We start from the raw sequence: 23,644 nt of genomic DNA, 5'->3' as shown, positions 1-23,644 counted from the left end.
CACCTCTTTTTTTTCAGGCATCCATCTCTCTCTTGTCCATCAACCTTCCTTCTTCCACAACACACTGCCTGACAGACTGGAGAGCACGAGCATCATTCCAGCATTTTAACCTTGAGTTCAAATACCAGAGCAACTCCCGTCAAGAGAGGAAAGAGACTCTTTGCTGCAGGTTAATCCCATCCTTCTTCTTCCCTACTGCCCCAGATACTAAAGGCAAAGCCAACCTGGTTGCCTAGTGAACACCACCATGGTAAAAGCCCAGCTTCACCGTGATCCCATTTCTTCCCTGTTATCAGCCACATTTTCCACCCAAGCCTTGGAATAAAGAGCTGCTTGGACTCAGCATGGTCTGTGCCTCCCCTTTGTGTCAGGGGAGGCAGAAGGGCTGGATTTGGGAACAGTCCCTCACACCCCCTGCTCCCCAACTTTGCTCCAGCAAGTTCCCAGTACCAGAGTCACCACCAGCTGGATCATCCTGTTCAGTTTGTTCCCTCCAGGCTCAGATCAGCTCCTCAGCTTGAGACCCAAACCTCTTGGTTCCTCTGCGAGGAGAAAGTGACACCAACCATTATTCTCACAGTTTTATTTGTAAAGGACATAGCATGAAAAGCCGTATATCAATGTACTTCAAAACCTGAAAAAACCATGTCGGTTTGTGGTGTGTATGTTAAAGTGCTTGATATAACAATACTTTTACTAATGTCGCCTTGAAAATAACCCAGTTCTTATTCCATTAGTAATAACGTAAAGACAAAATATACTTAATGGAGACACTTAGGGTTCATTTTAAGCTATACAGGGCACATTTGTACATTTCAAGTGTAACACACAACATTTCCCCTCACAATGCGCACCTTCATTTGATTGAAAGAAGGAATTTTCTCAAATACGCTGCCGCGCAACTACCCTAAAAACACATTTTTGAACAATGATAGCTAGTTACACAAACCAACCTGGAATAAACATGAGTAGATTTTTCACTAAACAGTACAACTTCGTTTATTTCAGAGAATTATAAATACACATTTTGTACACAGTGAGGCATTTGATTCTCTGACTCCCTCAATTACCATGCTGGCTGTCAGTAAAACTGGACTATGCAAACTCAGACATCTGCAGATGGGCATTGGATAGGAATTGTTTTTTTTTTTAAAGCAGATACCAGAGAGCTTTGGTCTTTTCCAAGATTCCCTTTCTCAACCAAAGAAGGTGCTTTAACACTGAAGTAAAAACTGTGTTAGATTAGGAGAATCCTGATGGGTTTCTCACCATTCTAGTGGGTAGAACTATTTCTGTAAACCTTACAGAAAAAACCTCACAGTTTCCAACCAACAAAAGTAGTCCACTTAAAAAAAAATAAATCATACATGGTAGAATAAAAATTCATTATGAAGAACCCTTCTCCCAAGGCTGTCAAATAACTACTCTAGGAATCTGAGGCACTCAGCTGTGCCCCCTTTCAACATATCTTGGGGTGGTTTATTGCCTACAAGGAAACATGAGACATACATAATTTTTATTGTATTATTATTAATATGATGTGAAACCTGACAAAACCAAACAAGTCAACACTTGCTGAAAAAGCTGAGGTGAAGTTGTGTTAAGTGCTAAAGGTTTCTTAATGTAGTCTGAAATGGGGAAAGGCCCTGATTTGAATTTTAAAAATTCTCAGGTTTTGACTTCTTTTAACTTAAGAAAGACTTAATGTAGTTATTGCCTTTTTTCTCTGTGTGTGGTTTATTCATTTAAATGAATGGCCTTTAGAGGTGCCTACATCTCTGTTTTATCCTGCTCACACTTTACCCTTGTCATGTCAAATGAATGTTAGGACTGCTCCAGTCACACGTAGCCTTTGGAGAAGTCTGCAGCAGTGTACTTTGGGAAGCATCCAGCCCACAAATGCAGATGATGCTGTGAAGAAATCCAAGGACTAAAGAGGTGGTTATTTCAGTAAAATGAAAGTCACTTAGACTAGGCTGGGCGTGAAAAAATCCTGTATAGCAGTCATTAGGCATGAAAGGCCTGAGCTGTAACAGAAATCAAAACACCCTAAGCAGTCATTACCAAATAATGCTGCACATGGTTTCTGGTGCTAAATGTATAATTCATTGATAGAGTTAAGTACAGGGACACATTTTCAATTGCTGCTGAAGGGTTGTCATGCATCATCTGCTGACTTTAAGCAGACATGCCTGGCCACACAGAAAATCCTAACGCCCAAATTTCACATTTCTGGAAATGTAAGAGAGATGCCACGCAGCTGTGGGCTCTGGCTACTAACTCAAGACACCACTCACAGCCTTTAGTGACTCACACCCACAGCAGCGACATGGCAGTGCTGCCTGCAGTATTTGGGATAAGTTCAGTCAGTTTAAGGAAGCACAAGCTCAGGAGGAAAGAACGGTTACTGAAAGCTGGAACCTCATTAAAGTGGAAGGCTCCTTGGCAATATTATTTTACTTCTTTCTTAGAAACAAAAATACTTCTATAACATAAAACTCTCCAATTAAACAAAGATACACAAAGAGTTTTCTTCTGGGTGGGAGTCTGATGTGAAACTCTGACACTGAAGTGAGTGCTGTTCTAAGAACTGGGCAGCAGAAGGACCACAGGAAAGTAGGGAAGCTTGACAAAAGGCAGGTGAGAAAGCAAACCCTAATTTCCATCCTCTTTCCTTCTCCTTATCTCCCATCCCTCTTTCCACCATGTGCACACTATGCCCAGACCTACCACTGTCCACCATTGCCAGGCTCCTACCAAAGCCACTTGAGAGCACAGTGCAAGGCAACACACTTCCAGAACCAGTCAGGGGCCTTCTCCAAGGCTCAGCTGGCAGTCAGACATCCAAGGAAACCACTGGCCAAATACCCAACATTGTAGGGAATAAACAACTGGAAACAAAAACCTGTATTTAAACTAGCTTCCAAAAATTAAAACCAGGTGAAGCTAAATGCATCCTCAGATCCTTCCAACTCCCTTCCACAAGAATGGAAAATACACTCTGTACTAGCTGCATGGTATTTGCAAAGTGATTTTGATATAATCTCTTGTTTAATTTTTTTATCATACAGTTGCTCCCAGCTCCTCATCAAGACCTGTATCTCTACATATGCACTGTATTAATAACATATTAACTGGAAAGAGTGTAGGAGAGAAGCCTCAAAATACCAACATGATTTTTCTTCCTCCTTTGCTTAATTCCTTTTCATTTTGTAGCTGGATAATTTTTTTAAAAAGTCATCCAATATCCTGTACTCCCCTAGGAACACTCATTCTGCAGGACAAAGGAAGACTCACAACCTGTCATCATTTCAAAGCCAACTGATACAGTTTGGTAGCACAGCAACAGCAGCGTTTGTGGCTCTACAAGCAATGATTCTTCTCAAGTACAGCAAGAATTTGGTATAAACCAAATTCCTCATCATGGAACAAAAAAATGGTCATCCACAACACAAACTGGCTGAGGGTGAATCATGAGAACATCTAGACAGGGAAGGGACACACTGAGCAAGTCAAGCAAGCCACCATTCCCCATCTCAGGCTGCAGCAGCAGCAAGGCTTCAGCAGCAAGGCTTCAGCATTTGTCTCATCCTCTCAGGCTCTGAGGCTGACAGCAGTCCTTCTCTCCAGTGTTTAAGCATTCCAACACTTGTTTCCCCTTTTGGAGATCAACAGGAGTGACACAAAAGACCTTACAGAAAAAAATGACGACTCACAACTTCCATGCATGGGAAGGCAAGTCTTTGAACAAACAACAAACTAAGAGAGACCATGTACAGCAGGGTAAACCAGCATATGCTTACAGCATTTCTAAGAGTGACACAATCACAATGGCTACATAAGGATATTTGCTGTATTAATTTGCAATACCTGAAAAAGCCCTGCTGAGTTTGCACTGTATTTACATGTTGATTGGCTTCTTCCTCACAAGCAAGTAGTGGCATCCCTTCCCACCTTGGTCCTTCCCTCCCTCCCCCAAGTCTTTCCCCTGGGTTTAAGCTACTCATAGAACAGGAACATTCAGTCTAAGAAAAATTTCTTAGAGTAATATAATTTCTCAAAGAAGATAGCATATTTACACACATCTAACACATGAAAATACTCTATTTTTTGTACTAAATATCTGTTTCAAATAAACTACAATACTGCATCTTAGCTTTCTGCAGCTTTAGAGGCCAGTCCCCATCGGGCACAAACTGGGCTTCCCAATCCTGCTTCCACCAGCAGCTTTGCCTTACAGTGGTGCACTACCATGCCATTCAAGTCCTGACAGGTCTCCAACTGTGGTTTGCTTGTTTGGGAAAGGAGTAATGAAGTTCTCAGCCAAGCCATGCTAAACATCCACTCCTTTAATGAGGGATCCTTCTAGGACGATGTTGAAATCTTGCAATGTCTGTAGGACTCGGATAAGGGAGTTGACAGTCATGCGGTCCCGGAGGAGAGCGTTCTCCTCGTACATCCTCGTGATGGGCGGGCACTCCGCCAGCAGCGGGATCCACTGGGACAGCAAGTGGTCCCTGGAAAGGGCAGGACAGGAATTGTTACGGCACCAAGTACAACAGACCCCACCCTGGAATTCTCCAAGAGTACAACCCAAAACACGCAGACCCTTTCGGTGAGTGGTGGGTGCTGTTTGCATGCACAAGCTCGCCGTGTAATTGCAACCCTGGATTTGGTTAGTAAAATGCTCCCTACTGTAGAAGTGAAAATCGAAAGGGATCAGCAGAATTGGACATTTGTGAGAACTCAGGAACATTTTCAGATCAGGAGCAGGGAAAGTAAAACTTGAGGAAAATCCGACAGACTGTTTGCCAACTGGTTTTCCAAGTATCCACACAGGTAAGACAAAAATGGTACTTATTTCTAGACATACCAACTTCTACCCTCCAAAATACAACTAAGTCTCACCCTCCTGCCCCTCCCCAAGTGCAAGACAGAAAGCACCCTATTAGGAAAGAAAGGTTCATCTAGAACAGTTCTGTCAAAATTTTAACAGGCATCCCATTTTCACAAGAAACTGAATGAGGATTTAGAAATTCACCAGCTCCTGAAAAGGAACTCTGCATTCCTGAAGTCAGTGCTTCATCAAAAATAGCATTTTGAGACAGATCTCATACACATGACTGTCAAGCTAGCAGTTATAAAAAAGCTCAAAACATTTTTAGCACTTTATACACTAGCCATATATTATTATGCTGCTTTGCTCCAATTTTTGATGTAATACTAAAGCTTCCTAAAATAGGCACTGGATAATAGATAGGTGTGAGATGTCTCAAAATGGAAAAGAAAAGGTAATAACAATGGTGGAAAAAATATTCTTCTAGACTAATGCCAGAGGATACACATAATGAAGAGCATTTCCGTACCTTGTCCCCAGGCAAACCAGGATTTGGAATTTGCCATCTTTTCCAATGTTCCTTGGAGCTGTATTGATGGCGTTGACATAATGACAGAAGGTTTTGCATGAAGACCTCTGAAGCAAAAGGGCCTCCTCATTGTCTCCAATCTGATCACTGGCTTCAAAGTAAGCAACAGCTTTCTCTGTGGTAGGGAGAACATCAGAACCCAGTGAGAAGAAGCACTTCATTGTGACACAGAATCACACAAGGGAATCCTCAAAAAAACCAACCTGCTGAGAGCTATTCCACAGTTTATGAATTCCTGACTCTGAAGACCATAGGAAGGTGGCCACCTCCACTTTTGCCATGGCATAGCACTGGTCAGCCTAGTTGATGTCTAACACAGGTAACACCAAGAAGCAGCACCAGAGCACCCCTCAACGGTGCCACTCTAAGTGATACCATCAGCATTGATTCTTCACTTTTTCTGAGTAAGCACTTACCCTCAGGCTGAGCATCTCCACCTGCGAGCCTGTTCTAAGGGAGGAAGTACACCTTAAATTACCCCTACACAGGCCTTTAGGTAAGGATCACCAGAAGACCAGTGCAATGATTAGGGGGAGTTCTCATCAACCAGGAATCCAAACCTTCCACTCCCTGTCCTTTCCCAGCTCTTTCCTAACACTGAGTGCTCCTCCACCCCAAACACCAGCCCACCTCCTTTCTCTCAGGAAAGCAGTTGTTTGAATTAGGAACTCTTAGATTTCTGCACACACTCACACTCTTCTCTTGCAGTTTAGTATTTTTCATCTGCCATCAGGTTTCTCATGGACTTTAAGCAACCTGGAGCAGGGGCTTGTTAGGAAAATGGCACCCTAGCTGATGAGAATGCAAGGAGTGAGGATTCTCATGTGAGGAGTCATTTTGCCCTAAACCTTCTCCTTCAAATCATATACCAGCTTACCTATGAAATCCCAGATGAAGACATTCTTATGAAAAATGCGAGCTGATTTGAATCCGTGGTGGAAGACCTGCTCCAGTGCTGCAACCAGACCATTTTCTCCACACAACAGAATGGTAAGGCTCCCTCTCTGTGGAAAAGGGAGAGTAGGCAAGTACAACTCACCTTGTCTGGATGCCAGAAAGTACAGATCTAAAGGCAGTACATCTACTTGTACTTCAGTGCCATTTCTGTTTATAAAAATTCACAGGCAAGTAATGAAAAGTAGGAATTACCTCTTTCTCTGGCTTGTGGAAGTGTTTCACAATATTGTTCACGGCTTCCCCAATTCCCTCTTGGATTTGCCCCGCATTAGGCTCTGTGAAATGATGGAGAGCAGGCTAGCTGAAGGTTAATCTTTACTTGCTTGACATTGCAGCACTCGTGTCCTCTAATTTTACAGGAGCTGGACAGGTGTATGAACAGGATCCACACTGTCCCATCTCTGTGCTTTAGCAGAGAATGCCTACTGCAACCCTCACAGTCCCGTGTCCTGCTGCAGCCAAGCGCAGTTCCTCATAAAAGCTAATTTTAGGGAGGTGAGGCTGATGTGCCCTAGGGTCCCTGCAGAGATAATCTCTGCCAGAAGGCAGCTCACAGCAGCCACATGGAGCTCTGAGCTGCCCTCAGAGAGATCTGCCTTTCCACAGCCTGCAAAGTGAGCTGGGAGGCTGAGCAGCATCAGCTACTGCAAATTCTGATGCCTCCTCCTCCCTCATCTCATATCTCCATGCTCCAAAGAAAGAGATTATTCTCTCTCAGCAGTCAAAAGGGGACATCGAAAGAGGCAACGTGTGCAACAGAGCCGACACCAACCAGGGAATGCAGGAAAAGCTCATGGGCTTGCAGCTGTTGCTCTGCACCAAGCCTTGCTTCAGGATGAGCCCTCCTGTTCACAGAAGCTTTTTTCTTCCCAGCAGTCGGCAGCTGACCCCTCCTCTCTGACCCTGGGGAGGAAGGCAAGGACTTACTGGTGTTCCTCCCTGTGAGGGAAGTGATGCTCAGCCGCCGAGTCACAGTGGGAGATTTCTGCTGGGGCGGGGTGCGGCACTGCTTTCCCAGCTCCTCGTCAGAGCTGGAGGACACCAGCTCTCCAATGAGGATTCTCTCCAGACTGCCATCATCGACGCCTTTTCCCAGCCACCGGCCACAGGGGAACCTGCAGCGTGCCCAGGACAAGCACAGGTCAGCCACACACCCAGCGCAGCCCGGTCGCAAAGCAGCGGGACAGCTGGCACACGGTGAACTCTGCTAACAGGGAACACCTTGCTCCCAGAGAATTCCCACAAAGCAGAGCTCTGCAGGAGCAGCCCCTGCACCAAAACTGACCGTCCTTAGAAACGGGGAAAAGAGACAAAGCTTGGGTCACACACACGTTCTGTGGTCCGCATCTTCTTCCCTGCCGAGTTATTTTGCACTTGCAACCACAACTGATATGCAGCCTGTAAGTGTTGTGATGATTAACAACCAAATCCCCACAGAATTTCCACCCAGCCAAGGCCGTGGGATCTCCTCATCATCTTCTCATACTCAGACCTCACCTCACAATTTACTGCTGTTCCTCTGGATCCCGTACACAGCCCTAATGAAATCCATGCACGTGTCCATAACCCTAGTCATTTTATCCCATGTCCTCCTACTTTCCCCTATATACTGTGGCCAACTCTCAGATCTGGAGCTCATATCTCTGAATTGCAGTTTTCCAAGTTCACATTTTCAAAAAAACTGAGTTTGCTTAGCCATGTTTTGCAAAACCAACAACGAATTAGGGGACCATTTTGACACAGAAGGATGTGCTTAACATAAGATTAAGAAATCATCAAAACCTTTTATTTTCTTAATATTTCCCCCAGCTCCTGGGGTTTAAAGAGTTAATTTGTGCACAATTTTACCACACTATTTTAAACCAAGAGATCTAATTGTTAGACACAAACATACAAGTCACTTCAAAAGTATCCATACTGTCTGTCCTGTTTTAGAAAGATGCAAAGAAAATCCTGCACTCAAATATCATTTAATATTTATCAGATTATCTGACTTCAACTAGGGCTTCTGAAATGAGAGAACCATGGGTGGGGGAGACCAACCCAGCCCTATCAGGGTCCCAAATCAGCCCCAGTCAGAGCTAAGGAGAAGGTGAATGCCTTCTTGCTTTCTCTAAATTCAACAAGAATTTCAGACAAGGAAAATTGCAACTTGCTGCTTACTTGTACGTGTGTCCTGTTATTTCATTCCTGACCATGACACAATCAACCAGCCACTTGGCCAGTAGCCCTGAGTTGTCATGACCAATCTGAACGGTCGTCAGCTTCCCCAAGTTCTGGCACTGAAATGAGTAACAGTTTTTGTTTCATTTAAAAAAGAACAGACAACACACACTCCCAACCACATGCACGCATATGGTCTCAAATACAGGCTTGTATTCAGTTTTCTAGTTTTCTTTGATTTATAGAACAAGTATTTTTGACCAAACATGCAGAGCATTTTCAAAAGCAGCATAATTATTTTAAGACAGGAGAAAAGAAATAAAACTGTTAAAAGCTTGTGGAGATATTACATTCTTTGTTGGGAGCACTCACTCTGAATATTTCTGAGAAGTGTTAATGACACATTTCTGAGTAAGGTCATAAAAAGGTGTGCTATTGCAGAAGAAATAAATCTTCAGCTTACAAATACAAACAGCTTTTCAAAAATCCTTTTGGAGCATAATGACCTCAGCTGACATGCCACACTATGCAGCAGTCCCTAGTTCCTTCATTATTTTCAAACATTGATTTGCTAATTGTTGGGCCAAACAAAAACCACTAACATGAGACTCAGCACCACAAAGAGGGAAAACAAGGCACTGTAAATTCCAGTGCAATATTCTAGGTGGGGCTGGCAACAACATCTGTTAACATCACCTAAACACTTCCCTTGAAAGACCTTGGTTTTCACTGCTTCTGATGCTGCCAAACAAGCAGCTTGGGCTGACATTTTCTGTAAATGGGTGGTTACTCAAGTCAATATTTTAGGAAAGTTTCTGCCAAAGGAAAAATCCAGAATAGCATCAATATTGTCCTTAGAAATATCTAAATACGACATTTTGCCTGTTAGAAGCCTGGAGATCTTTCCTACAAAATAGTAAATATCTGAATGAGATGTGGGCATTTATCTCAAAAATATCCTCTCTTTGTCAAAATTGACCTATATCTGGCAAGAGGCTTTTTTTTCTATTGTTGTTGAAGATCAGTCTGCATATTCTCAGTGGATGCAACCTCAATTTCAGTAGCAGATTTTCCTACAAAATCACTCCTTAATGGATATGGTACAGCCTGGAGCTAGAGGAGCTTGATGGGGCTTTCCCTGCAATTCCTGCTACCAGCTGCTTTGGCATGGCACCGAGCCAACCTGTAATTGCTGGGTGGGAAAGCAGAGGGGAAAGCAAAGAGAAAACCCCAGCAAGTCTAGGGGAGACAGCCCAGTGGGGATGGCAGCTCCTGGTGTGCCACGGATAGCACCTGAGGCTGGGATGCTCAAGAGCAACGCCAGACAATGGGCTGAGAAGAAATCTGGGACTGGCCAGAGGGGAAAAGAGGGCTGGGTGGTGGTTAGTGAAGAACAGAGTGAAAGAAGGGAAAAGAAGAGTTCGAAGGGCAACGAGGATTTGGAAATGAGCACCGAAAGGGAAAATTAGGCAAGGAGGTGTGGAAGGGAATGAGACGTGGAAATAGATAGGCAAGGTGAGGAGTTCTGGGCTGGACAGGGACAGAAGCCTGTGGTTAAAAGTGGTGTGTGCTCACAGGAAACCTTCACCTCACACAGGAGGGGCAGGCTGCTTTCCTGTACATCTTTGAACTTACAGTGATGTTGAAAATCAGGACTGAACCTGAAATGCTGCCCTCTTAAAAACCCCTTAACAGGTTAATATTTACTTGGAAGCATGTTTCAAATTGAAAGGAAAATATGAAGGGCATGTACTCACCTCAAAGGTCATTTCTAGGTGGTTTTTAGGAATCTGCATGACACCACTATCTCCCAGCTCTCCTGACACACATATCCACGGGTTTGATGTGGTTATTGCATTGCTTAGTTTTTTGATGGGAATTATCACTGACCTGTAAGGGATCACTGAGAACAGACAGAGGGGGAAGTACATTAGTCTTGATTTTCTTTTTCTTTTTTTTTTTTTCTTCTCCCGTACAGCAAACGCAATTTCTGGTGCAAACCACGCCGTTCCCTTGAAGGCAAGCTGTCATTCCTGTCTCAGAAACGAAACAAGAGACCCCTGCCGCTGTCGGCGGGGCAGCGGTGCCGCACGGTGGAGCTGCAACCCCGCGGCACAGCCGGGACGGCGCGGCACCGGGAGAGAGAGGCACCGGCACCGGGACCGGGGGAGAGCGGCACCGGCACCGGGACCGGGGGAGAGCGGCACCGGGAGAGAGAGGCACCGGCACCGGGACCGGGGGAGAGCGGCACCGGCACCGGGACCGGGGGAGAGCGGCACCGGGAGAGAGAGGCACCGGCACCGGGACCGGGGGAGAGCGGCACCGGCACCGGGACCGGGGGAGAGCGGCACCGGGAGAGAGCGGCACCGGGACCGGGACCGGGGGAGAGCGGCACCGGGAGAGAGCGGCACCGGGACCGGGACCGGGGGAGAGCGGCACCGGCACCGGGACCGGGACCGGGGGAGAGCGGCACCGGCACCGGGACCGGGGGAGAGCGGCACCGGGAGAGAGAGGCACCGGCACCGGGACCGGGGGAGAGCGGCACCGGCACCGGGACCGGGGGAGAGCGGCACCGGGAGAGAGCGGCACCGGCACCGGGACCGGGGGAGAGCGGCACCGGGAGAGAGAGGCACCGGCACCGGCACCGGGACCGGGGGAGAGCGGCACCGGGAGAGAGAGGCACCGGCACCGGGACCGGGGGAGAGCGGCACCGGCACCGGGACCGGGGGAGAGCGGCACCGGGACCGGCACTGGCACCGGGACCGGGACCGGGGGAGAGCGGCACCGGCACTGGCACCGGGACCGGGGGAGAGCGGCACCGGCACCGGGGGAGAGCGGCACCGGGACCGGCACTGGCACCGGGACCGGGACCGGGGGAGAGCGGCACCGGGAGAGAGCGGCACCGGCACCGGGACCGGGGGAGAGCGGCACCGGTCCCGGGACCGGGGGAGAGCGGCACCGGGGGAGACCGGCACCGGCACTGGCACCGGGACCGGGACCGGGGGAGAGCGGCACCGGGGGAGAGCGGCACCGGCACTGGCACCGGGGGAGAGCGGCACCGGGACCGGGACCGGGGGAGAGCGGCACCGGGGGAGACCGGCACCGGCACCGGGACCGGGGGAGAGCGGCACCGGGACCGGGACCGGGGGAGAGCGGCACCGGGGGAGACCGGCACCGGCACTGGCACCGGGACCGGCACCGGGGGAAAGCGGGACCGGGGGAAAGCGGCACCGGCACCGGCACCGGGGGAGAGCGGCACCGGCACCGGGACACCGCGGCGGCTGCTCCGGAGCCGCCTGCGGGAGGATGGGGCAGGTCACGGCGGAGAGGAGTGTCACAGTCCTTCAGCAGACTGGTTTGCAAGGGACCTGCAGAAGCTGTCCCGTCCATCCCCCGGCAGTGAGCATCTTCGACCAGACCACACTGCTCACAGCTCTGTCCAACCTGACCTCGAGCACTCCCAGGGACAGGGCATCCACAGCTTCTCTGGGCAGCCTGTGCCAGGGTGCCCCTACCCAAAATGTAAAAGAACTTCCTCCTTATAGCTAACCTAAACTGACCCCCTTTTGGTTTAAAACCATCACCCCTTGTCCTACTGCAACAGGTAAATGATAAATGTTTGTTCCCGTCTTTCGTACAGGCGCCCTTCAAGGCTGCAACAGGTAATGCTGGCATGGCTGCTAACACCACAGCCAGACTCTCAGGTCTGGCGTGTCTCTGTGGACATCCCCCTCTTTACTCTTATTCCTGTTCTTATTCTCTTACTCTTCTGCTTTTAAATCTGTACCACTCTCATATGCTTAAGACAAGGGCTGCCACCCACTCCAGTTTGGATTTGACTCTGACACTGCACCTCTAGCACTGCAAGACTCACTCTCCCCCTTATGTTTCACAAGCTGCCTTTTTAACTGGGAAAGCTAAGCCAGTCTCTTTTACTTTTTGTGTGCCAGCCAATCATATTGTACTAAATAAAATACTCTCAAATCCCTTGCACTTGTCCTACAGGAGAAAGCTGTTAATCTGGATGCCCCACAGAAATAAAGTAATCAAGGCTGAATAAATCTCTTTGTGCTGCTCTAGTTCTGAAGGGAATTATTGCTTTAAGAGGAGAAAAAGTAGAAATGAGTCCCTGTTTTGACAGCTATGTAAAACTTGCTTCACTTCACTCTGAACAGGCAGGAAAATTGAACATAACAGCTGCTCAGGTAAATTCAAATAATTGGGTCATCTAATGGCATCTTGCTTCTTCTGCATTGTCCAGTACTGAAGAAACAAAGATTAATTTCCAGATATCAATCCAATCTCTGCTCTCCTCTTTACAAGAGAGAGTGAGAACAGGAACTTTTCTGGCATTTAAGAAGAGACAAAAAGAGATTTAAAATACACAGAGAAGCACAAAGTATTTCGTCCTCCAATCTTCCATCTCCTCCTCAGCCTGAGGAGAGCAGACTGCTAGTATGCACACTTAATGAATGCCAGAAAGAAGCATTAGGAGGTAGAATACTTGTCTGGGAGGGAAGCTGAAAGAAACTGTACAGAGAGCAGCACTCTCTGCTGATTACTCTCCTTTGTGCAATGCTCTTATCCAGAGCACTCCCACACAACCTTGGCACTTCAGCTGGTTTCCCAGAGCAACACCCAGCACCCAGGAGCCCTGCAGCAACAACCAAGGCTTCCTGATAAGGGCTCAGCTACTCAGGCACCAGCAACATCATCTCTTACAAATCATGACAGCAACTAATTTTTAGTCAGGGGGAAAAAAATTGATTCTCCAACTCACTGATTGTAGTGAAGACGCTTGTGAAGCAGAAGTAATCCACAGCATTGAGTGAGAGCAGGTGATACAGAAACTGTTCCCGTTCCTCTTCACAGCGCAGGAAAGCGTAACGCTTGTAAAGTTTCCTGGGAGAAACAAGCACATGGCACTTTTGTTGCTGCTGTTGAAAAAGCACCATGTATCTTAAAAGGTGCTTGAATCTCAAAACTCCAAATGAAGAGTGGCTCTTAATGGGAGGTGTGACTCCCCAGTAACAGAAGCTGCTAGAAACCCACAGAGGGCATGTAAATGTGCTACACGTGTTTTACGGAGCACTCCCGGCTCCTTGCTCCTACAGCAAGGCTAATGAGTTCCTCTCAGTTTGGGGTTTACTGCAGAGCACAGGTAAAAAAACTAACACTACTCACAGCAGCAGATCTGAACCCACATACAGCAACTTCATTTCTTCCCCATACCTTCCCACTGTGGAATGGTCTCATCTAATAACCTCATTTTCCTTCTGCTCCCTACTGCGACAGAAAACTCAGCAGAATGCACCAAGCAGCAGCTGGGGTCCTCCCAGCACTCTGCAGTTCAAGGATCTGTAGGGCTGCAACGTGGCTTGGACAGTGCAGGGATCTGACCAAGAACTAATGCCTTCTTCCAGAAACCTGTGATGTGTTTTCCATGCAGATTAGCAGACTCTTGCCCCGCTGGGTGGGCAGTACTGCCTCTCCCAGCTCTCCCCTGCCCTTCAATCACTTCTAGCTGGAAACCACAGTCCCCAAACAGTGTGCCTGGCTGTACCCCAAGCAGCAGCACCTTGAGACATCACTTTCACAACGTGAAAGTTTGAAGAAAAGAGCTGGCTTACTTTGCAAGTGCCTGGTTGGAAAGCAGCTGCTTCAGGTGCTGAGACAAAAGCTTCTTCTCCAGAGAAAGTCTTATCCAGGCTCGGGCTCGCCCCACATCAGTCTTTATCTCACTCATGTTCTGAACGTGCCTGAAATGTGTGGGGAACAAATAGATGAATCATAAAAATTCTGAATGCTTCAAATGGCAACATCCAGTGTGACGATGCAGCAGGTGAACTGGAAAATGTCTTCTGACACGATTTCTGGAGAGATCCCCAGCAGGGCCCTCCAGAACCCTGCACTGTGGCCATGAGATCCCCGGCAGCCCCAGACTGGCACAAGGACAGGGGACAGCTTTTCCTGGGCATGGCAGCCTGCAGGAGCTGCTCTGTGGCTTCCTGGCCAAGGGCAGGAGGGGTAAACCTCTTTACCCCTGCACTGCCAGAGGCAGATGTTCTTGTGGACACTGGTAACCCTTTAAAAAAGCAGAAGAGACCCACTTGTGAGACCCACTTATAGCTCAGCTGCCCCCTCAAGCTGCTGACTTGAACAGGTCTGTCTGGGAGGGCAGAGGACAAACACCTCCAGAGAGTTTCTCCAAACCACAGTGGCTCTGAAGGTTCTAACAAACACCTCGAGGGCAGCAGCAATGGCACATCTGAGAAAAGGAGGACTGCCAAGGCAAAAACAGCAACAGGAAGCTGCAAGCAGAATCACATTTTTAGGGATATAAGAGGCCTTCCTGTAAGTGATAATTTGAACAGCCCTCCATATGTTTCATCTGCAGGAAAGCAGAAATGTTCCACAGGGGCTTTCTTCTATGGTTCTGCTTTTCTTTCTCTTTTTAAACTTCCCACATTTGAGTTTGGAGAATGCCAGAAACTCTAGTTTTAGAGCACAGGGATTTTTAGAAGAGGAAGAGAACTGCCATGGCAGGATGAAGTTGCTTCCAGTAACTCGCCACTTGGTTAAATAAAAAACAAGGAAAATTAGTAACAGTTTGCAGGGGGAAAGAAAAGGCTGCAATTTCTTAATTTTCGTGCGTGTTAAGTGCACAGAAAATTCAGACCTCCAAATCTCCATAGCAGGCTCCAAGTACCATCAGCTGAAGTCTGAACTAATCCCAGTTGCAATTTACTGTCCAGCTCCTGCAACTTCCTTGGCAGCCCTCCTCCTCAGCACTGCTGAGTGCTGGGGGATGTGGCAATATTTACTCCAAAGGAAATCCAACAAAGTCATGCTGTGACTGATGCTTTTTACATTGACTACTATAGTCTCACTGTCTCGTGCTTTCCCCCATCTGTTACACCCAAGTGTGTGCTTTGTGTTATATTTAGTCCCTGCATTATTTGAGAAAACTACTCTCTTGTTTATAGAGCCTCTAACAGAGCAAGCCCAGGACCTTTAGGGCAAATTTGCAAAGAACAACTCGGAGCTGCCCAGAAATACAAGTCATCTCTGCACAAATGAAGAGGATACACAGCCCAGCAGCACTGCTCTGTGCCAGGCTGACCTGCAAGGCTGAAGCCTTGCTCCTGGCACAGGAAAAGCCTTCCTGGCACAGAGCATGGCAGCCAGCATTAGACCTTCCAGCAGAGAGCTGGACATGTGACCCACAGTCCCTGAGAAACAGGATGCATGCTACACTCAACTACATCATGTTGAGACACTCTCCTCAGACATTTCAAGCCTTTTGAGATGGGAAGATCAAAGCACAGACTATCACCTCCTCCCCCTTCTCTCTGAGTGCTCAGCTTGAATAACATCTAATATGAAACACTGAGCAGAATATGCTATTTCACTGTGAGAAGATTCAAGTACAGATGGACTCAACCTTATTCCATGCACGCTCTGCAGCTCTTCATTACCTGTGTCTGGTTCAGACTAGATTAGCATTAATTGTGCATTTGGGAAAAGTAAATATCTGCAAGCGTGCAGCTTGTCAGAGATATGAAGAAGATTCAGTAATCAGTCTTGGTGTCAGCAAAAGCAGAGTGTAGCAGAACAGAGCATGGAGGAACCCAAATTTATTTCACTGTCAGTTGGGAGAGTCAGAACAGCTCTATTTTTATCGGTGACCTAAGTGTAAGCACCGTATGCTCCCCACTGCACAGCAAATTCTTCTTGTCAGAGCACTGAACAGCTATTTCAGTGCAACTCCCCTGGTTTGGACTTGCTTTTAATCCCATTAGTAATAAAGAAAAATCTATTTGCCCTGTCAAATGTAAGCCTGGGGTATGGTGAGACAAACCCTCTGCAAACAGCTGTGCTGACAGCAGAGGTTACAGCTGCCACTGTGCCCCAGGGTGCTGTGCACACTCCCATGCCAGCACAGTCAGGAAGGAGCCTACAGCTCATCCCAGGTAGGCAGCAGGGCTTTGCTCAGCCTTTCTTTTGAACACAGCAGGTTAAGCATCACTGCTGTGGGCCCAGCGGCCGGCTCCCTTCAGGAGGGAGGCCAGACACAGGCAGGACAGAAAGTCCTGATAGCAAGGAAGAGCTTGCCCAAAGGGGAAGGGGAAGGATCAGAAACTTGAATCCAGCTGGACCAAAGGTTTTGGGGAGACCTGTTTGGGTTGGATGCTCAGCAATGCCTGAAGGGTGAGGCCATGCTGGAAGCAGGCTGTAGCTGGAAGAGGGGTTGGAGAGATGAGGCAGATCTGTACCAAAGGAAAGGCTGGAGGGAGTGCCCCGGGGCTGGCTCGTGCCATTGAGATTCCATGCACATAACCAAAATAAACACCCTGGGCATCTTCCTGACCACGTCTTAATGCCTGGCTCTTTTGGAGGGGAGCAAAGGACACACCACAGTACCTGTAGCACATGGGATATTCCGAGCATGACTGTGACTCAGCATTGCTTTTAAGTTGTTTACATAACCTTGCATGAGCCATCAGAAACAAGCCCTACTTAAGGCAATGCTTAATCCTCCAGCCATTAGCTCAGTCAGTACCATAAGCCCTGCAATTTAACCATTACCCATCCTTCAACTTCAGCCTGGGTCTGTGTGTGCAAACAAATATTAGGCAGCATTCCTTCCAAGCAGGAGACAGTATGCCTCAAGATCAGAGACAACAAATTCAACTCACCGTCTGCCCAGCATTTTCTATGACCAGACATGTTTGTGAACAATCACAAACACCCGAGATATTACAAAAGGTGATGTTCTGCTTCTGTACTTTTTCTCTGACGGGCAGTAAGAAAAACTTCTGTGATTCAAACAAGTGAGCTCAGATGCACGCTGAGCTTTCATTACTCCAGTGGACGCCCGTGGAAGCCAGAACCCATGCACGCAGCAGCAGCGAGCATACACAGCCTCCTCTGTCAGCAAACCCCTCCCAGCACAGGAGTTTCTGCTCCAGATCCTCCTTCATCCTCCCTCAGACTGGCCCTCTACATGCCTCTTAGTCTCCCAGGACTGAATTAAGGAGAGAGCTGCCACATCCCATGAGAGGGATGCTAAAATGGCAGACACATGTTCAAAATGACCTCTTGGCACTACACCCCTAATTACACTGTATGTATTCTCTCTCCCTCTTTTGCATGTTGTTTTAGGCGTACGTGGCACGTCATGCTCTCTGAAATCAGAACAAAAGACTCGAGGAATCAAAAAACTACAGAATCAAACTAAAAGGTTGCACACTGCAGGTGGGGAGTACAGTGATTTTTTTTTTTTCCCCAGAAAAATCTGACTAATCTATCAACACATGTAGTAAAAGTCACATCGCTGACATCAGGGTTTTGTGAACTAACTACAATAAATCTTATTCTTACCCTAAGGTTCTTTGGCCATATCCTCAGGTGTAAGACAAACATAAGAAACAGTACTCACGTTGTCTTACACATTAAACTGTCAGCAATGGCTCTCAGCTCTTCACGGCTGAGCATTATTGCATTGCTCCTCCTCTCTTTTCACAGCATGTCTATCCTTAGTCCTGGCAAGACAAGTGTCAAAACAGTGGCCTGACCTGGCAGTGGCTTAATCAAGGAGATGCCCTGAAGAACTTCTGCCTGCTGCTGTCACACCAGCCTCCATCTCTTCTGATTCTTTAATCCTTCTGGTTCCAAACAAACACTGCTTGAAAAGGTCTCCAGAGCCACGCTGTGGCCCACTGGAGAGAACCTGCCTTAACTTCACATCCCAGCTTTAAACTCTCCCAAATTCTAGGTCTGGTTAAACTTCTAAACTTGTATATTTATTACCACCTGCCATTAAATGCTAGTTGACAAGAAAGAATATTGCTCAGGCATTGCAAGGAGGTTTTTATGTCCCTTTGCTTTGCCTACCAACTGAACTTGCTGAGTCAGTAATTAAAAAAAAGGAATGAAAAGAAACAAACTGAAAATACCAAGGAATTGAATATATCTGCTGTTATTTGTACAAGCTGGCTTTACTACTGGAAGTATTCCCCTGGGAAAACAGAAATTGCAGTAAAATATGTGTGGTTTTCATTCTCTGCTCACTAAAATAGATCAAGTGAACACACAAAACAAGTTTTTCAAAACAGAAAGGCAACACATTGTATATTTGAATGTGGACTGAAGAGAAGGTTTAATTCTCCTTAGCCTTTGCAGACCCAGAGCCAGTGAGGATCTTTACCTCATGCTACACAATTAAAGCTACAACTAATGCTTTAGGAACCAAACTGCATACCTCATATCTTGTATCAGGGAAACCCTCAATGTAGGCAGAGTAATTCCTGTATCAGACTTTCGTCTTTCTGTTCCACCACCAACTAGAGTGGAGAAAATACACATAGTTAATACAACGTTACAGTAATAGACTGCAATACATTTGTTCAACATACAGCTGAAAACAATCTTAAGTGGCTGGTAACTGCACTGTTTCTGTGCATTGTCATTAGCTCTATCCTGGAAACGTAGAAGTAGACAAAATGAAAATTCTGAATATACTATCTATTCTTTCCTTAACCCAGCACTGAACCTGGGAGATCTAGCATCCTTTTTCTTTTTTTTCTTATGTGAAATACCATCACTTAAATCTGTACAGCAATGAATTTTATTAGTAAGAATTATTAATAGTTTATTTCTATGGAAAGCTCACAACTGAGAAAAACTCAAATAAAATTAAGCTACAGTAACATATTCCATGCAAAGAATGGCATGCATTTCTGTGCTCTGCTGTGATCAAACCATTTTGTGGTGACACAGTTTGCTCTCAGGAATTTGTGCCTGCCAGCCAGATTGTTTAGTGCATTACTCATTGAAGCTTATTAAAAAGTCTTTTCATGGGACAGACAAGTTTCTCCATAAATGCCTCTTTGAAGACTGATCATACAGGCTCCCATCTGCAGGATTTGAATTGGAGAGTCCTTGCAAGATGACCCACTGAAATTCAGAGACTTTTACTACAGTACTCCAGCCACAGGGCATGGACATCTCAAGGTTATCAGAAAACCTCACTTAAAACACAGAAGTAATTAAGTGATTGTAAGGGGCCAAGCCAAAGCATAAATTGAGCACCCAGACTGATGGACAGAGATTAATGACACAATTTCTTAACTGTACCACCCAGCAGTATAAAGATTTTCTGAACATGGAGTTATTCATACTGGGATATGAGAGACAGATTATGCTCACTGAAAGAAAAATGTCAGCTGTCTTATTCCCAGCTCCATGCTTTCAGCCTCTTCAGAAATTCTCTCTTGTGGAGACACTGCTTCTCATACCTCACTCACTGCTCATTAAAAGGGAATGAAGGTACTGCACATACATCAAGTGATTTTCCAGACAAGGATGGAAACTATGTTCCTTTGCCTCCAATGATTTCAATCCATTTTGTCCAGACATCAAGACAGCCCCACAATGATTAAAAGAAGTCTCAAGATGTAAATGTGGTATTAGCAAGCAAATACACTGAAAATCCTGCACAGCTTTCATGTGGTTGCAACATTCCTCCCATGGCTGAGCTCATTTGCTGTGATGGACTTCCCATGGAGTCACCTCCCAAGTACTCACCTGGGGACTCTGCACTGTGCTCTTGCTTCTCTTCTCTCTCCTGGTACTGAAGCAAATGGGACCACAATGCAGATTTCCCCTGGACATTGAATAGGTAGAATGTTAGTTTAAATAAACCAGGCAAAAAGACAACTAATAATAATGCCCAATAAATATGGCAGACTAATGGAATGGCATTTGAATGGGTAAAATTTTCAGTAATGAAAACCAGTCCTTCTCTTTTGGGCCATGAAACCCCAGGAAGAGAGGACCATCCCACTGATCTAGCAACCACACCACCCACCTTGTTTCTTTGGACTCCCTCTGGGTTTCCTGTGTGAAGGTTGAAAGGGAATAAACCAAACATGTACTTGACAACACCACCACAATTTCTGGAGGGAGAAACGCCAAACAATCCCCCCAAAAAAACCCCAAACACCCAAAACTCCTCAAACCTTTGCAAAATATAAACCAGGGCATGGATCCCAAAGACACCTCCTGCTTTATCTTGGAGTTATATCTCTGAGTAGCAGCTTAAAAGGCAGAGAGGACACACGGTATTTACCAACCTGCTTGATCTGCAGACCATGGCTCCAGATTCTTTCTAGGAGATCACAGAGACTGGCAATCAGTGTATTTTCCTCCAGACCTGTTATGTTGGCTTCTCCATGTCCCAGCTCAACTGCTTCATGGCCCATTTTCTCCACCAACATGCGTTTAGTCTATTAAACAAAAAAATCCCAACAGTTTCTGAGAATGTTATCCAACAAGAGACAGAATTTAGAGATGTGTTTACTTACACATATTTAATCTAGAGACCATGGCTAATAGAGAGAAAATTAATCTCTATTCGCAGAGATTGTAAATTAATAAAAATAATTACCTTTAAAAAGTTTGCTTAATTACTTTGAATGACAGAATACCCTGAGTTGGAAGGGACCCAGGAAGACCACATCCAGCTCCTGTGCCTGCACAGGACAGCCCAAGAGTCACACCATGTGTCTGAGAGCATTGTCCAAACACTTCTTGAACTCTGGCAGCCTTGGTGCTGTGACCGCTACCCTGGGGAGGCTGTTCCAGCTGTCCTATTTCTGTACCATTTATCTATTGTCCTAGTTCTACACTGCTGGTCTATTGCCAAGCAGAGTACAGAATACATCCCCAGTCTTACTTACCTTCAGTTTTAATTCTTGTTACAGCCAATAAAGTTTAACACTCAGGTAAAGCAATATACTAGCAACTGCAACAGACACAAAGAAGTTGTATGTCCATGGCTATAAAAACTTCTTTAATATTAGGAACTGTTATACTTCATTTGCTCTGCATAAACAACATGCACAAGCCACGTGTGCTGAATTCTTTCCTTTTGACCAAGGGCATCCAGGCCATTCTATTTAGGCTACATGTCAATATGAACAATTAAAGGAAATCCTCCAGAAGATGTCTGATCATGCTGATTCTCCTTCCTGTGCCTTCTACTTCTTCCATCAACTTCAACTGCATAAGCAGAAGAGTGAAAACACAGTCCTTTCTCTTTTAGCTGTTGAAAAACACTACAGGGACATCCACCTTGCAATAACCAGGTGTTCCAACAGAACAATGCCATTCCAGCTGTGAATCAGGAGAACATCTGCAGGTGTTATTTGAGCTCACTGCAATTCAGGGGAGAGCACAAAGGGGATGGATGACTTACCTTCATGCGACATTCCTTCAGCAGCCCTTCCACAAATTTCCAGTTGGTCTGTGCAATCACAGCTGGAGAGAGGTCTGACAGTTTGGGCTGCCTTAAATTTTTACCTAAACTCCTTGCCTCCTGCATGTATTTCTAAAAATAAAGAGAATAATATTAGATATTACAGGTCAGAGTGACTCTCCTCATGCTAGGCAAGCAAGGTGGTGAAAACAAATGAACTTGTGTTAATCTAGAAACATAATCTTGATTTATCTGATGCTTAGGTGTCAGGCTGGAGAAGTAGAATGATCTCTTCTGACAACATAAAAAGCAAACTATTTTCCTGAGTGGTGCAGAATGGGTCAGTATTAGCCAGTGAACTGTGCTGTTAGTCACCAGCATGAAGTTAGGCACAAGTGCATAGAGTGAAATACCTTCATTCAGCAATAAAGTCAAAACACCAAGAAAAATTTCTTTCTACTGTAATTTCTCACTAAAAAAAAAATATTAAAATTGTCTAATTTGTGACAACACTATACATGAATAGAAAAATAATCCCTTGAAAATAAATTATAAGAAGCAGAAATACACTTAACAAACGAGAAAGATTTAATCCATTACTTTTCATCTAGGTAGTTTATACAGGAAAAACAAGACTTAATTTTATTCTCAGTTAACTTCTTGATTACAAGTGAAGTTCACTGTAAGCAGAATTGACACTTCGGATCATTCATGTTCTTGCTATGGTAATTGCTAAATATGGATAAAAATCCACATACTCTTTAAAAAACAATCCAAGCTATAATTGAAGACTTTCAAACTTTCCTGTTCCACTGCCTCGTCTTCAGGGGTAGGGTAATTTTTGCTTTTTTTTTTGTTTGTTTATTTTGTTAAGCCAAAATCCACAAACCAATCAGCAAGTGACCTCTGACCCCAGCATCAGTGAGAGAGCTACATACTGAGCAAGGCTGAGAAGTTGGCCACAACTATCAAAATGTTGTTCAAGCAATATTAATCTTTTTTTTTCTTAAAAAAAACCCCAAGATAATAGAATGTTGCAAAATAAAATCTTGAAAACCAGTGCTCATAGCCTGGTGTGGGAATGCTGTTTCCATAGTGGGTTTTTGTCAAGTTAATGATGCCTCTCTGGGGGATGGTGTGTGACAGTGACCACTCTTTCCTGGAAGGAGCAGATCACATTCCTCCAAGGAATTCTTGCTGCTGCTGGCTGGGTTTTCTGGGGAACTGAGAGGTCGCTATGGCTGCTGCATCCTTGGAGCTTTTCATCTAGGCAGAAAATTTATTCCATAGAACCACAGAATGGTTTTTTCTCAACACAGAAATTTGGACAGGAACCACTTGGCATCACTCTAACAGGTCAGACAAGAATGTAGGGTTCTGCCATGAAAAAGCTGTGTTCTACTGAAGTTCTCAGTTACATAACTACAGTTTCACCAATACTGAAAGGATTTTAAAATAGTTCAAAAACTACTGGTAGGAATAAAAGAAAAAGTTATGGATAATGAAAATGTGTTTTTCAACAAGCAACCTCACAAGTGACTTTATCTCAGTGCAAAAAAAAAAAAAAAAACCAGCAAAACCAGTGAAAAAGTGATACAGGAAATATATAACTAGAAAAAACTAATATTTCTTTTTAAATGCGAAGGTGGAAAAAGTGTGGTTATAGTCTGAAGAGTACAAAACACAGATAACCTTACTTTATTCATTGTATATCTTATTATATTAAAACTAAAAATAAAACAAAACTCTAGGGTTCCAGAGAAGAATAAGGGTGGGCTGAGAGAATCAGCTAGATTGCCCTTTGCCTGTTCATCAACATCCATGCACCACCACCCTC

The 23,644-nt window shown here is 45.5% G+C and overlaps 1 protein-coding gene across 3 annotated transcripts in view; it reads right to left on the bottom strand.

Moving 5' to 3' along the window:
- Positions 1-4,333: 4,333 nt before the first annotated feature.
- The window catches only part of DENND5B (DENN domain containing 5B), a 100,752-nt gene continuing 81,441 nt past the window's right edge, over positions 4,334-23,644 (bottom strand). For all 3 annotated transcript variants that reach the window (XM_062491532.1, XM_062491533.1, XM_062491534.1), the window contains 13 exons: positions 21,808-21,939; positions 20,684-20,836; positions 20,136-20,214; positions 18,811-18,892; positions 14,177-14,305; positions 13,327-13,448; positions 10,304-10,449; positions 8,547-8,665; positions 7,311-7,498; positions 6,576-6,658; positions 6,304-6,430; positions 5,367-5,541; positions 4,334-4,517 (listed from right to left, as the gene is read on the bottom strand). In XM_062491532.1, coding sequence (XP_062347516.1) covers positions 4,334-4,517; positions 5,367-5,541; positions 6,304-6,430; positions 6,576-6,658; positions 7,311-7,498; positions 8,547-8,665; positions 10,304-10,449; positions 13,327-13,448; positions 14,177-14,305; positions 18,811-18,892; positions 20,136-20,214; positions 20,684-20,836; positions 21,808-21,939 — 1,719 coding nt within the window. The remainder of the gene's footprint in view (positions 4,518-5,366; positions 5,542-6,303; positions 6,431-6,575; positions 6,659-7,310; positions 7,499-8,546; positions 8,666-10,303; positions 10,450-13,326; positions 13,449-14,176; positions 14,306-18,810; positions 18,893-20,135; positions 20,215-20,683; positions 20,837-21,807; positions 21,940-23,644) is intronic.

The sequence above is a fragment of the Cinclus cinclus genome, chromosome 4, assembly GCF_963662255.1.
Source record: "Cinclus cinclus chromosome 4, bCinCin1.1, whole genome shotgun sequence".
Classification (NCBI taxonomy): domain Eukaryota; kingdom Metazoa; phylum Chordata; class Aves; order Passeriformes; family Cinclidae; genus Cinclus; species Cinclus cinclus.
Note: the sequence above shows the minus strand (reverse complement) of the source record. Positions and strands in the feature narration are given on the sequence as shown.